Source organism: Poecilia reticulata, chromosome 23 (genome assembly GCF_904066995.2).
Source record: "Poecilia reticulata chromosome 23, P_reticulata-male-v2, whole genome shotgun sequence".
Classification (NCBI taxonomy): Eukaryota; Metazoa; Chordata; class Actinopteri; order Cyprinodontiformes; family Poeciliidae; genus Poecilia; species Poecilia reticulata.
The window spans coordinates 6,086,282-6,102,562 of NC_088852.1; the positions used below are offsets into that span (position 1 = coordinate 6,086,282).

A 16,281-nucleotide genomic window follows, 5' to 3' on the forward strand; every position below is an offset into this window, starting at 1 on the left:
GGACCACTTCCACCTCGGTGTGTTTATCCCAGAGCTGTTGGTCAAACACGGCTCGTATTTTTGGTTACACGTCTTTCCTCCTCCACTTTAAACTGTTTATTAATAGTCCTCCGGTTCAGGTTGTCATTTTGAGTCACTTTATATGATTGTGCAATTATAACAAATATTCAATATTGACCTGAAACAGTTTAAAATAAAATTACATGTCTTTTGTAATTTTTGATTAAAATTAATGCTTCAAATTACATTCTTGGCAACTTTTGCTCAAATATTACAAACGCACGAGACTTTGTCCGTCCTATTTCTTGCTTTGACGCACCTGCACGTCTCCACATTTCCACTGTTTCACCAGCAGATGGAGACATTCCCTTACTAAATTAATCCCACAGAAGAGGCTCAAAAGCTGCATCTTATTGAAAGAATGCAGAAACAGGAAACAGTAAACTGGCTATAATTATGTTTTCTAAGAAGAAAAATGCCTGCTCTCGAGGAATTGAGCTTCTGCTTTTCTGTAGAAATTAAAATCTTTTCCACTTTTAACTTGCTCATTTCTACCAACCTAAATAAAATCGTGCAAAATATATATATAAATGATTTTGAAAATAAGAATTGGCAGCACAAGTTTGATTTCACTGTGGATGTTTTATTTCTTGGTGATATTTTGTACTCTTCTGGACAGTGAAATGATTGATTTCTTGAGATTTGTGCTGCTTTTATGTATAATTTGTACATTTTCACCATTATGCTGGGCAGTTTTTGTATCCTTAGACTGGAAAACCTCATCTTTACTTCTGCAAACTTTTATTGAACCATAAAACTTTTCTCCAGAATGTATTTGGCTTGTCCAGATTTACTCTGTGGATAACAGTGCGTCCTTTGGTGTTTCCTGAATAGTTTCAAACATTTAAACTAATTTTCTTTCTTCTGAGGGAGATTATTGGGGATAAATTGTTTAAACTTACACAATCGAGAGTTAAGTTATCCCAAACAAAAATCTAAATTTGTTCATTACTGTTTAGAATTGCCTTTTTTAAAGCCCCAAAATCCAAATTGTGTTGAAAATTTGCAGATGAAGCATAAATGTTTTATCAGCTCAGAAGTTTCTTGATGGAAAAGCGAAGCAGATTGCTCAGAACTTTGACTTCTTTGTGATCCTTGTTTTGTAACCATTGATTGTTGTTGAATGCTGTATGTAAACTTCTGAGCAGCACTGTGTTTTTTCTTAGTTCTAGAAAGAATGGGAGAATGAAAATCACTTGCGTTTCCAGATTCTGTCTCATTTCCTAGAAAATAAATAACTCAAACAGCTTGCATTGTCTTTTTATGCTGGTTATGTTTTTTGATCAACGTCTGCAGCTGCTGCTTACTGAGCAACTCTTAGATTTTCCCAACAAAGCAAAGACTCTAAGACAAACCAGAAGATGTCAGCATTAACTAGTCTGCTTCAGGGCGAGGTAGCATAATTATTTAATGCTGTGTGCCAGATATAAACTCCACAGTAAGTTCATCTTCTTGTCTAATTTTAGACTAAAACTATAAATAAAGCAGAGCTTTGCCATGAGCGTCATGGATGTAGTTTGTTGACAAACTCAAATGTCCTAAACAAAGTCAAATTCAGTGGTTTTAATTGTTTTTTTTCTTCTACAAGCTTTATCAAATACCTTTAAGTTTTGAATGTGGACACAACACATCATCAGTCACACGTTAAAAAAAAAAGAACAAAACAAACTTTTATTATTTCTTGTCTCAGGAATACAGTAGATTGCTGTGCACAGCACATACGTACAAAAATTAAAGGAACAAAAATAATTAGCAATGTCTGCCCACAGAAACAAATCACTACAGTTTGTTTCTTCTTGTTTTACAGTGATCAGCAAACCAAAACTAAGGCAGGAGGTGAGGTATATGAGAACAAAGGAATCGAGAACAGATGAAGCACGCGCCTCAAAACTCAGGCTGCTGCTGTACATTCAAACATAAAACGACATTTTCCCTACCGTCACTTAAATTAAACTGAAAATAAGATGTGGAAAGAAAAATAAATAGCAAGAAATTTTTTTTTTTTTCCTTTTTTGTTTTAATAAGATTTGGATCAAAGCTGAACGCTGAGTTTTAAGTGTCAAACATGTTTATTTGCTTTTGTTTACTGATCAAGATGTCCGCCTTAAAGTGCTACTAGAGACATCAGACTTCTTGATGTGCAAGTTTAACTTTTACTTTCTTAGCCTAAATCAAATTCCAAGGAATCTCCAAAGGAACTAGCATGCAGCCTCATCTACAAATTCGTATCTTTGTTTCTTTTAGGAAAGCTTCTTCGTCCTTCTGCGCTGAAGCGGTTTTACGTGCGAGGAGACATGAATCCAAAAGGCGTGTCAGCATGAGGTCAGGACAGACGGGGGGTTTGCAGCAGCAGAGGTGAGCTCAGCACCTGCATCATCACAGACTGCATCAACTCTGCAAAGGTCCTCGCTACAGAAACACCACCGCTTTGAGGAAAGAGCAGGAAACATGGTAAAATGATGCGTTTTTAGCAGTTACCAGATGAAATCCGTTGAAAAAATAAAACTTCATCCAGTTCTTTGTGAACTTACTCAAGAACCTTCAAATTTGTTGTTTCAGCATTTAACTGGGATTTTATGTGACAGACCAACACAAAGTAGCACAAAATTATGAAGTAGAAGGAAGCAGGTTCTTTTACAAATCATCTCATCCTTCCCCCAGCAAATAAAATCCATTGCAACCGATAACCTCCTGAAATCATCTTATCAGTAAATACTTGGTGAAACAGCATCAAGAGACCAAGGAACAGCGCAGACAGGTCAGGGATGAAGTAATGGAAACGTTTAAAGGGGATCTGTTATGTAAAATTCATATTTTTATATATTTTTGTTCTTCCATTTGGGTCTCAACTGCTTCTGAAAAGAGCTCAAGCGCTTAAAAAAACACTCAGCGGTCTTTTGGAAATGTTTTGGTGTCTGGAAAACGAGCCATTTCAAAAACCTCCCAATTGTTGAGTCACATTCATACAGATGGAAATTAGCTTATTAATGTTTTTTGCACCTTATCTCTGTTTTAAATAAACCAAACTAACCAACCGATGGGCACTGTGCGTTACCTAGCAACCCCAGCAAAGTCCAGCCCGTTACCTAGCAACCCAAGTTGAGCTCCAGCTTGTTTGATCAGCTGATTTTACTGCTGCATGCACTATACAATGGCTGCTGAAAAACAGAAGTGTTTTGTTGTTGACTTACCATCCAGAAACCACTTGCTGCATTCTTGTCAGTTGCGCAGGAGGCTCTGCTAATGCTTTTCAAAAATGTGCGTTTGTATAATTGTGCATCTGTTAGCAGCCATTTTCACGTGCGAGTTTAAATGTTGAGTTTAAAGTGACAAGAGAAGCTTAAAATAGGCAGATTAAAATCTCATTAAGAATTATTTAAATGTAATGAACATGTTAAACGGATCCTAATCTGTCTGGTACTGATAATGAGTCACCTAAAACAATATTTCAAGATGTGCACATAACATAGAGCTCTGTTCAATGCATCATCTGAAATGGTAAGCCGTATAGCACAACTACAAACCTACAAAACACTGCTCTCCTTCAGAACTCACAGCCAAATTCAACAACAAACATAAATCTTTTTCCTTCCACTTCACGGTTTTCTCACTTGCATTGATATCTCACATACAGTTTGTAGTTTTATCCGACACATGAAGGGATATGAGCACTTTTAAAACGATGATCTAAATTCCTGTTGTGGACAACAGACCACCCTGACCACAGGCTGCTCAGTGACTCTGACCTTGAACTAAAAAAGGCTGAAATGAGAGGAGGAAGCTGACAGGTTAAAACTGGAATCTGAAAGGTTCCTCCCTGCAGCGGGTGAAGGTTGGGGGCAGCAAACAGGCAGAGGTGGACAGCGCAGCCTGTCAAGAGTTCAGGTATGTGGGGAAGCGCCCCTGTCATCCTGGCAGACCCGCATTCCTGCAGGGGAGGGCCGGTTTGACAAACAAAGACAGCATGCACACGTCTTTCCTGGGTTTAAATATTCCTGCTTCCTGTCGCACAGGAATGAAGCAGTTAACAGCTGCAGGAACTACAAGTAGATCCACTCCGGTGGAGTCTGGGGAATTCAGAGAACGAGGCGAGAAAAACATCTTTGGAATACTGAACGAGAATATCCGATTCGTGAGTCTGCAAAACGGCCTCCACCTTCTGCTTTGTGAACAAACTGGTGCTATTTATACCTAAAGCCCCTCCTCCTCTGTGGAGAAATAGTTAAGCCTTAATGTAGGTGCTGAGCGCCAAAATTGCATTTAGGTCTGAAAAAGACAGAAAGGCTGCTAAAAAATCCCCAAAAACACAAAACCAAAGACAAACCGAGTGTTTTAAGTAGCATCATTGCTGGTTTCTTGTGCAGCCTTTTGTATTTTTTGTGCTACAAAAACGTCTTCTTTTAAACTTGCAGCTATTTACATTGTTTTCCATTTCCTTTAGCAGCTAAAAGCTTCGCATTCCCAAAAAAAACAGCAGCACACTCTACTGCTATTTGCTATTTGCTTCGTCCGCTCAGTGGATAATTGTGCAGAAGCAAGCCAGGTCCGACCCGAACCGTTCCCCCATGCTGTGGCACATACGGATTTCCACCCTGTTTTCTTAGCTACACAGTAAAACACCTGGCCTTGTGCCAGCATCCATGGCCGACCGTTCTCCGGTCTCAACCACAGATTGTTTATTACTTAATCGATCTAATTACAGAAAAGAAAATAAACCAGAGATAGCCGACCCCCTCCTCCCTCGTTCCCCCTCTTGTGAGGCCCTCTCTCCGGAGCGTCAGCCCTATTTCTGACTCGCCCGGGTGTCTCTTACACAGAGGTTTAAAGGGGGCCAGCAAGTGGGAACACCAAGGCACCTTTAAATCGTGCAGGAACGAAGTAGTGCATTTAAATTTCTCTCTCCCCTCCACTGCAGGACAACAGTAACCAAGCAGTGAACCGTCAAGCATTTAAAGGTTTGAATAAAACGATAAACTCAGCGGATATTTGAGCAGAAGTCCATGCAGTCCTTCATCTAGTGAAGTGGTTCGTTGAGGTAATAAAAAGTATTCATTTCACTCTTTAAAAGCACAGCATTTAAGCTCACCCTCCATCTCAGAAAAGTAAGTGGCGTGTAGTTGAGTTTCAGCAAGCACCAAGGTAAAGTGGGACAGGGACGGGCTTCGACTCGCCCTGTCCAGAAAAACAATAAGCAGCACAGTTTGGCATACATTTACAAACACGGCTATCCAAATATACACATAAATATGTATAACAGAATAAATATTTGTGTTTTCCTTCGCAGTTCATGGGTGCGTCTGTCGTGACTTTCCATTTCTACATCTTTGTTACCTGGAGGAACATCCACATGTGCAAATTTCTCTGAAAATGTCAGCTTCTTTCATAGTCGCGGGAGGAAATGTGTGACAGTCATGGCGGTGGTCGCCTTGTTGCCTCGCTTTACCCGGCCGTGCTTGCTCAGGCCGATGTAGAAGCCCTTGTAAACAAAAGACTCGTAGGCGTTGTAGTTGTTCGGCAGCAGCGTCTCCTTGAACTTGCACTCGTCCTTGAAGAGGCTCTGGATAAGAAACATTTACGTCAGTAAACATCACGTACCAGATGTTTACACACACTGACTGAAAAGACGCAACGTTTTTTCCAAATTGGTTGCATTAAATCCAGATTTGGTAGCAACTAGATACATTTACTTGAGTAACGTTTTGGAAAAGATGTACTTTTAGGAGTATTTTTACTACCCTGAGGTTGAAAGAAAGTCTTACCAAGAATTTTTTTCTAGTCTTATATGCTTAAAAAAGACAAAACTAACTTGCAAGTAACTGTTCAGCAACATATAGGAGCCTGTTTTAATAAATAAATCCTCAGTATTGATGGGAAAATGTCTTGTTGTAAGTGAAATAATCAGCTAGTAGAACCAGTGCATTTTAATCAATATTAAATAATTATTGACTTAAAGCAAACTCATATATTTTGCTGAAAAGTTACTTGTAAGTTACTTTTGTCTTATTTCAAGTGTACTAAGAAACTAGACCAAAAATACTTGGCAAACGTTTTGTTTTTGCAGTGCACTAGAGTCATTTTATCATGTTTTCCTACTCTTACTTCACTGAATGAAGAACAAAATTACTTTGACCAAAATACGTTTCAGTTTTTTCTTCTTCAAAGGAATTGCTTTGGAAAATAGCACTGATGTTGGATTTGATTTGTCTTAGAACTGGAAACGAAGTCGGTGTTTGTTTTGTTGCTAAATACTGTTAGCAATAAGATCCAGTAATTCTTTCCATCTGAAGTGTTCAAACACAAAGTAACATGTCCACATTGATATTTTACAGCATTATGTGGGGTCACTTGGTTTAATGAGGTGCAATCTATTAAAAGTGATAATAAATAGCAGCTTTTACAATGTTCTATATATAGTTCGGCCATTTTGGTGCTGAACTGCAGATTGCCCTGCGACTTTCCCATTCATCGCTCTGACTCCGGTTCTTTATAAGACTGGAAACGGAGAAATTTTTAACTTCTGAGTCACAAGTAGTGAGAAAATACTGAGGTGTAACTGAGCATTTACTGTTATTAATCATTAGCAGTGGAGATAAATGTGTATTTTTATTATGTTTTTGAGAGGAAAGTATCAAATTTGCAAACAATGCCTTGCAGAAATTATTGTCAAACTCGTGGTTCAGGGGCCAAATTTGGGCCACCATAAGCTTTTATGTGACCCTCTAGGTACTAGAGAGATACATAAATAGTTCCTAAATATTGTTTTGTCAATCAAATCAAAGAAGTTTTTAATCTGCATTATTCCAAATTACATCAATATAAAACAGTTTGGTATTATTTAACTGAAAGAAGTTGTCATCGAATGCAAGGACACCAATTTATTCATATTTTAGCAGTTTAATGTGGAGTATTATCAATATATTTTGCCGCATCTCGCCCTTTGATCCTAAATAAAAATGAGTTTGATCTTAAACTTATTCATATTTTCCATGTTGCAGTCACAAAATCAATTCATTTCATTAGGATTTCATGCCACAAACAAACAGTACAACAAATGATAATCTGAAAAGTATGGCGTGCATTTGTATTCACCCCCTTTTACTGTGATACCCCTAAAAGAAATCAAGGATTACTTTTGCTCTTTGAAGGGGTGAAATAAGTAAACAGACTCCATCTGTGTGGAAAATAATCTCAGAATAAATCCAGTTGAATATTAGTGAACAATCAGCATCATGAAGAATAAGAAACCCAGCAGATAGCATCAAAAATTAGAAAGTATTACAGCAAAATTTCAGCCAACGCATTGTGGAAAACCAACTTACAAGTAACTTTCCAGCAAAATAAAAAAGCTTGTTTTGAGTAAATAATTCATTAATATTGATGGCAGATTATTTCATTTACAAGACATTTTCCCATGTTGTAAGTGAAACAATCTCAGTGAAATTAGAACTTTTTGATCATTATTAATGAATCATTTATTTAAAACACACTCCTTTATCTTGCTTGGTTAGTTTTCAAGTGTTTGCATTAGAAACTAGACCAAATAAATGGTAAGATTTTGTGTTTTTGCAGTGAGGCAAACTAAGGGGGCTCAACGCCGTGAACAAACCATCCCCACAGTGAAGCACGGCGATGGCAGCATCATAGTGTGTGATGCTAAGAACTGGAGGTCTAGAGAGGAGGGAAACAGCCCTAAACATTAAACCAGCTACAATCCAATGGTTTAGAATGGCCCAGTCAAAGGCCGACTTTAATCCAAGTAAGAATCTTTGATCAGACTTGAAAATTAATGTTTTGTCTGACATTTTACACATATAGAAACCTGGTAGAGACATGCACCAAAAAGACCTGCAGCTAATGCAAGTGTACACCACACTTTTCAGATTTGTATTTGTAAAAAGGTTGAAACCCATAAGAATTGTTTCTTTTACTTCACATCTATGTTGATCTATCTGATAAAATTGCTCTAATATGTGCTTTGCTACGGTTCTAAGGCCCTATATGACAGGTAGTGGCTTTTAAACTGTTGACCTTTTTAAGAGAAACTGCAGAAATATTTTCCAAAACCTTCAATTATCTCACTTTTATTCCTCAAATTTTAATTTTAAAATATTTTTGTTATTGTTTTAGAAGTTTTTCACATTATGCATATAGATAAATTTAAAATTTTTTCAAAATAAAATCATAAATTATCATAAAAGAAAGTTTTAGGCCAATACATTTCTTACAAATGCAATGAAAATAAAACAACAATGTATCCATCTTGTTTTTTATTGTGACCTTACATATGACCTTGACTAAGTTTATTAGTCATAAATATATTAATTAACTGTGATTTATGATCCAAATAATAGTAAATATGTAGATTTCATGAGTAATGTTTGATATCATCATCAAATTTTGACATAAGGTCAAAACTGATGCATTTTAAAGAATGTTATGGATATGACAAGCACCCCAATTTTTACAAATTATTTTAAAAAAATATTGAAAATAACATCTATGAAACAAAAATATTACAAATTATTGGAAATAAATGACAAAATTATGAGTTTTGAAAGAGTTTGACTAAATTTGATGAACTTTTTAGAGATGAGAGATTTTTTATTAAAACCCAAAGTCAAAACTAAACATGTGTAACGTTATATTTCTGTTTAAAGAAACCAGAGAGCACATCAATTTTTACTTTTAAGAAAGCAGTAAAATATATTCTATAGAGATATGGAGGTAGATTAATTCAGAGTGCTGCATCATTACAAAGATAAATCATACTTTTCTTTATTATTATTTCTATAAATACATATTGTCTGCTTTGTGTTTAAAGATGCATTTATATGGATTATTGATTGATGCTAGTTGGTTATGAATTCACTTTTGAGAGAAAGGATATACTATATATTTTTTTAAATACTCCGTTTGTTTACATCAACATCAACTTGTTCATATTTAACTGTAAATGAATAAAATAAACTTTTTCATATTAATTTAAGGCTTAAAATCCACATCCTTTAAAATATTTCAGTATTTTAGTTAAGAACTTTTAGTTCCTGAATGAACATCTGCAACCATTTTGTAAACATTTAATAACATTTAAATTACATTTCAGCAAATAATCTGTCTTAATTAGTGATGCACATTTTAATTTAACCTCCTTCTTATGGCAAATTGATCCATTAAAAAGTAAGAAAAAAAATCTAAAAAACATACTTGAAAGCATTTTTTCTGTTTGAAACTTATTCTGTGTACTTTAATAAGCATTATCAGCATATAAAATAAAAATGGTTACAACTCCTCACACGCCTCTACTTAAAAAATATTTTTTTAAATAAATCAGTTTCTTGTACAGTCATTGTTTTTTCTGTGTAGGTTCTTCTGATGGACAGTGAAAAATAAATAAAATGCATTTTTAAATGAAAAATAAATGATTGGTTCCATCATTGTGCTAAATATTGAATGAAATAGTTATAAATGGGATTAATAATCAGATACCAAGACGTCTTTGGGGAACATTTGAGGATCCTGACACTATCGAATGGTAAAACTGCACTCCAGAAATAAAAATAACAGAAGGATTAAGCTTTATAAACACCCCAGACTGTCACATTTGCAGCACAGATTGCACATCTCATTGATTCCCTCTCCTCTCCCATCATCAGGATGTAGTAGTGACAGAATAAAGCAGCGGATGCAGCAGCTCTGTGTGAACTCCGCTCACACTCAGCAGGATGTGGGACGGAGTTGCGCACTGTTACGTACCGTGCCGTACAACCTTCCTCTGCTGTTCATTGCGACAAACAGCTGACTCCTCACCCCGAACAGGCTGATCACCCCTCGGTCCACGGTGGAGATCTCTATCAGACCTGAATGAGACACAATGTTAGAAGGAGGCAGGGTCAGTGCGACGCTGCGCTTCGGGACAAGTTGAAGTGGCCTATGCAGCAGTGATGGGTGTAACCTTGCAGGTGCACTGCGACTCGGATGATGCTCGGTTTTGAGTGCCGTAATCAGCTTTTTGCATGTTAGACATTGTGGGTGGTTTACAGCGTGCTGAGAGCAACATGAGTGTCCTGCAGCGGGGTAAAAATAAGTCGGCGTCATGCATTCGTGTCATGTTTTCGAGCTGCACGGTGCTCTTGTTTTTGCTTTCGGAAACTTTCAACCAAAATATCATGCAAGGAAAAACCCGGCTCTAACTTTCACACAGCCACACTCGCTTTCGGATGCATTTTTGCAGGATGCAACTCACTGTATGGGTTTTCACTGTGCACACCGCTTATCCTGCCATCCGGGAGCACCTGCAGGTGAAACCCAATGCCCACGTTGCAGTACAGCCGCCGCACTCTTTTGATGCCCTGCAAGTAGTCGCTCTGCCAGTTCAGCTGCGATCTGCCCCCGTTTACACCCAGATAGGAGCGGGAGAAAAGCGTCTCCCACTTCCTTTCTAACAAAGTGGCGTTAGTCCTGTTCGGGGTCGGGAAAGAGGAAGCGATTGCCCACAGAGAAGTCCACAGAACAATAACTGCTGGCAGCGTCCAGTGCGTCTCGGCCCCGCTGCGCATGCTGTAGTGACACCTTTGCGCAATGGCCATCCAGTTTACCTTTGGGGCACCTGGTTAAAGTTACCTGCCCTAAAAAAGCAACTCTTCTTATCTTCTGTCCTTTGGCATGTTGGCGATGAAGGTTCAGAGTTTGTGGGTCAGAGTAGATCAGGGCCCCATGGCCCGAGATCTGAGCGAGTGGAGAACAGAACGCGTCGGAGCTTGGATTGGTGCCGGTGGCGATGACCATCTTTCGCCGCTCCGCGCCTTTGTACAGGCAACGCTGGCCGTGGAGGGGGGGCACCACTCACTGCAAGATCAGCTCACCTTGCCCCCTACTCTCTCACATCCTCAAATGACATCACTGTGACTTCACCGCTGCATGCAGCTCCCCCATTACGAGTAGGAGGTGGGAGGAGGAGAGAGCTCCTGGACCTCAGCAGCACCAGCAAGTCTGATTGGAGTGATGGGGGGGCTGCACCTTCACACCAGCCTCAGGCAAGTCAGAAGGACTTACAAGCAGAGCATCCTCCGGTGCTTTTCAAAATAAAACCTCATGCTAGTCCATGACTGTGCAAATATAATGTTTGCCCACGTATTTCTACAGTTTCACGGTTAAAATCAGCAAATTGATATCCAGCATAATTAATCAGGTAAAAACAAAAAGCCGTTTTCAAATGATTTTATTTAATAAAACTACAGTATGTAACTTTTACAAAAAAATTATGTTTTTTTTTCATATTTATTAAAACTGTCATCATGTCACAGTATAATGAGAGATAATCTGGAAAAAAATCTAGGTATTTCATCTCCTCCCTGAGATACTACTGTCTGCAAAAATGTCAAAAACAACCAATCAGAGCCAGGAGGAGGGTCTTAGCACTGACAATCATCCTCATGTACTGAACTAGCAGTAGCGTTAGTGGCAGGCTATGTTGTGGTGAACCAGCTGAGAGCAAGTGGGAGGTGTGAGCATGAGAGTGATTGACAGCGCTAAGACCCTCCTCCTGGCTCTGATTGGTTGTTTCTGACAGAGTAGTGTATTTTATTTGCAGTTTACTACTGGGAGCACTGGGAGAAGACAGAGGAGTTAGAGTTTTTTCACAGATGGTCTGTCTTATACTGTCATGACATGATGATCATTTTAAACAAATGTGTAAAAAAAACAACATGCTATTTTACCAGCCTATATGATCTTGTTTTAACACAATAATTCCTCAACATTGATGAAAAATGCAAGTTATTATTTAAATATTGTATAAGTGGAAGAAAACTTTTTGACTTATGATAAAAATGTCTTGTTCAATAGCAGATTATTTAATGTATAACTTTCATTTTTCATTAATATTAAGGAATTGTTGATTTAAAACAGGCTCCTACGTCTTGCTGAAGCATTACTTGTACATTAGTTTTGTCTTATTCCAAGTTCACTTAGATATTTACAAACTAGACCAAAAACACTTAGGTCTAGCGTTTTTGCAGTGTACGGTCAGCTTTCTTTCAACCAGCTGACTGGCAGTCTGCTACAAAGAACAGGAAACACTGCATTGTTAAACCTTTCCCTCCTTATTCTGAATGAACACCAGCCTATTTTTTCAGTCTTCCTCAATATAACAGAGCTAACTTGACCTAGATCCTCCTCACATGGGAAACCTTCAGAGGGTGTCTGTAAGAGAGAGAGAGAGGGAGGGAGAGTTTGGCTTTTATTGGCATTGAGCAAGCATTGGAGAGATGGATGGATACTGTGTCCAGGGCCCAAATCGGGACGGTGGTCATATGTCCTGGCAGCCTGCAGCCTTATTTAGAAGGAGGTGTAAAAACAGTCTCGGGGGAGCAAATGGCAATCCTGTCTGACACTTCCCTCGCTGTTTGTCCAGGAAGTTTACACAACCAAAATATTCTCCCAGGTCAGATTGCATATTGTTGTTATTATTGTTGTAACTAGCGCACTGTCCAGCACAAAAATACAACCTGCATGGATCAAATTCATGGAATACTTTTGTATTTAGCTCCACAAATCAAGTCGAAATCAGATGAATAGACAGATTACGTCGACCTGATGAACATTCAGCAAAATTTAACTGCAATGTTTGCTAGGATCACTTTATATTTGCTAGGATCACTTTATATATATCTATATATATATATCTATATATGTATATATACATATATAGATATATATATGTGTTTGAGTATATATACTATACTATACTAAATACTCGTACTATATATGAGTATTTTTGACTACTCACTTGAAAGATCTTTGGGAGATTTGTGATCCTTAAAGCCAAACAGTCACAAAATCATACATATGTACAAAATAAAAGATTTGATCAAATATAAATGCTTCACCCATTTCTATCCACGATATTTATCTTCAGTTTTTAAGTTATTCTGCAGAATCTGAAAATAATCCCCTGTCAGCTTAAAATGGAAAATTTATGACATTCTTTAAGTTTTGACTTCCTTTGAAAAGGATGATTGGAGTTATGTCGACAGTCAGAAATACCACTGAGGAGTTCCTCAGGGTTGTGTACTCGGTCCTTGGTTTTTCCTAAGATGACATGAATAAACAAAAGTGAGCTCATTAAGCTCATATATTCACTCATGTGTTTATTCTTTACTCAGTAACTTTAAGGTTTCCATTTTTCATCACTATCATAGACTCATAGACACTTAGTCTGAATGCTTATGTTGTAATTTGGGATTTGTAGCATATTTTAGTGCATCTAAATCCAAAGCCAAAAATTTGTTAGAAGCTGAAATGTTTGTTTTTCTACACACAGCCTTCATGATATCAATTTATTTTCATTTAACACTAGCATGTGTAGTGTGTATTCTACAATGGAGGTAAAACCTGGTAAACACCAGATCATTTTTCATATTCCTAGTTCGTAAAACCTGACAAGTTTGTCGAAATTTGTGTTTTAGTCTTTTTGTCCCCCAAGGGACAAACTATCCAGATCACACCGAGTTACAAATTAATGAGACAGGCTTTTTATTTGCTGCATCAGCACATGTCCATGCTAACCAAGGCAACCAATAGCCTGAATAGACAAAACTACTGGGTTATTGACAGAGTGGAACCTGAATCGATGGACGGTGTGGCTGTTAATGAGACGGTGCTGAGCTCTTCAGATTAACTCAGCTAATACTGGGGTGATGCTGATGCTGCTCTTCAGTCATGACTACTTTCAATAATTAAAAAAAAGGTAATTAGAAGTAAATGCACTCTGATGGAACGAGGTATTTCGATATATTTGCACATACTTTAAGAACGCAGATGAACATGGCCAGAAATGGACCAGAAATTAAATTATTGCCTAATAAACTAGGAAACTTTGTTCATACTTCCTGGAGCAAAGCCATAGTTTCATGTCTGAGTTCATCCCAACGTCCATCAGGTTTGAAGAGCTTAAAATAGCATTCAGTTTGTGTGTCAGGTCCATTAAAATGACCAAATATGCACGTTCTTCAGGAAATCCTTCAGTCTGTTATTTCATCTGGTTTGGCCTGAAGGACGTCTATGAATGAATGTTTTAACCTGATATCACAATGTCACCAGCCACATGTGATCCAGACAATTTCTGCTCATCTTTGCTGTTTGGCAAAACAACTCCCATTATTTTATTACCTTATTTAGAATCTGTATTATATTCTGTTATAACTTTCTTAAACTTTAAATGCTTAGGAATGTTGTGGCATTTATTTTGTAGTTATCTATAAGCTTTAGAGCTATTTCCATCACTGTTTCAGTTTCAGTAAAACAGGAAGGCTTTTATTTTAAGTCTTATTTTGAAAGTCCAACATAGTTGTCCTTCTAGGTCTGGGTCAGTTATATTAGTAATAAGGGATGTACTTTCTATTCTTAATTCAATGCATTTGAATTAAGTTAACATCTTAAAAAATAATAGTAATTATGGAAAACTGAGGCTTTTATTTTACAATTATCTGTAAGCTTTATTGTGAAAGGATATTTTAGACCCATTTCCATCAGTGTTTCAATTTCAGCAAAACTTTATATATTAATTCTGCAATAAATAGCTTTGTTAAACAGGGAGGCCTTTATTTTGTAGAGCATGTTTATGTTTTATTTTGAAAGTCCAGCAGAGTTGTCCTTTTAGTTTTGGTTTAGTTCTATTAGTAATATTAGCCGCATTCACAATGTGAGCTGTTAGCATCGTAAAACGGAAAACTAAGGCTTTTATTTTGACAAGTAAACACTTCCTAGTTTATTCAGTGGTAGATTTAGGGTCAGTTAGGGTTAGGGTTAGTGTTTTATTAATGTATGATTTGGAAAATGAAATATTAAAACAGCAGCTGGGGAGACGCAGACAAGAGGGGGTTTCCCTGGCGTGACTTCAGGATCTCAATAATAATCGGCACAGCTGAGCAATAATTCATGATGCTTCAAAGTTGCACAGACGCTCGCCTAGAGACAGAGAAACTGTTTATAGTAGCAGCAGCAACATGTCAATTAATTACATTAAATTTAGGTAATTAATCAAGGCGATGCATAAAAATGTCACCCCATGAGAACAATAGAGGGCAACTGAAACTTTGACCAATTAACTCAAAAAATGTCTCATAAAATCTTTGTTTGCCACACAGAAAAGTGATAAAATGGACGTTACAGCTTTAAATTTAATGGGATAACAAGGCATCGTATATTAAAATGTATTTAATATCAATTACTGTTAATTTGAATGATAAAAAGGCCTCATTTTATTTTTCCATACTAAATAAGACAGAAAAAGATGTTGAGTTATTTTAAAGCTATTTACAGCGACCAGATTGACAGGGATTATTTGTTTGCAGAATAACCAAATAACAAACAAGAGTAAAATTCGCAGCGTTTTTATTGATGCGTTAATAAAAAACACTTTGGTTCAGTAGCCACTGTTGTAAAGTGCTATCAAGATAAAATCTGATTGATTGATTGATTGATTGATTGATTGATTGATTGATTGATTGATTGATTGATTGATTGATTGATTGATTGATTGATTGATTGATTTGCAGTTATATGTTCACCAGCGAAATAAACTATGGGATAAATGACTGTAAATTAAAAGTTTTAATTTAAAATATTGTAATATATTTTACAGTGGCGGCGTTTGTTTAAATGTAAAAACTGAAAAATCCATCCATCCATCCATCCATCCATCCATCCATCCATCCATCCATCCATCCATCCATCCATCCATCCATCTATCTATCTATCTATCTATCTATCTATCTATCTATCTATCTATCTATCTATCTATCTATCTATCTATCTATCTATCTATCTATCTATCTATTTATCTATCTATCTATCTATCTATCTATCTATCTATCTATCTATCTATCTATCTATCTATCTATCTATCTATCTATCTATCTATCTATCTATCTATCTATCTATCTATCTATCTATCTATCTATCTATCCATCCATCCATCCATCCATCCATCCATCCATCCATCCATCCATCCATCCATCCATCCATCCATCTATCTATCTATCTATCTATCTATCTATCTATCTATCTATCTATCTATCTATCTATCTATCTATCTATCATGAAGGCTTTATTGTGGATCATTCCAGGTTATTGGTTGGTTATTGGCTGGTTATTTAATGATTGGTATTAAAGGAGCGGCAGCTTGTAAAACACTGATGTTCCCCCATGAAAGAGACTCTG

The 16,281-nt window shown here is 37.0% G+C and overlaps 2 protein-coding genes across 6 annotated transcripts in view; one reads left to right on the forward strand and one right to left on the reverse strand.

The window, feature by feature from the left end:
• The window catches only part of LOC103459171 (putative polypeptide N-acetylgalactosaminyltransferase 8), a 45,765-nt gene that overhangs the window by 2,819 nt on the left and 26,665 nt on the right, over window positions 1–16,281 (forward strand). For 4 of the 5 annotated variants that reach the window (XM_081603747.1, XM_081603746.1, XM_081603748.1 and 1 more), the window contains exon 1: window positions 2,213–2,511. The gene's annotated coding sequence lies outside the window, so the exon portion shown is untranslated. Of the gene's footprint in view, window positions 1–2,212; window positions 2,512–16,281 lie in introns of those variants that run through there. The other variant, XM_081603745.1, reaches the window with a different exon arrangement.
• fgf6b (fibroblast growth factor 6b) lies at window positions 1,705–11,235 on the reverse strand. Its single transcript, XM_008400503.3, has 3 exons — window positions 10,304–11,235; window positions 9,814–9,917; window positions 1,705–5,617 (listed from the first exon to the last, which is right to left on the reverse strand). Exons 1-3 carry the CDS (start codon window positions 10,644–10,646, stop codon window positions 5,441–5,443), a joined length of 624 nt encoding a protein of 207 aa, XP_008398725.1. The 5' UTR covers window positions 10,647–11,235; the 3' UTR covers window positions 1,705–5,440.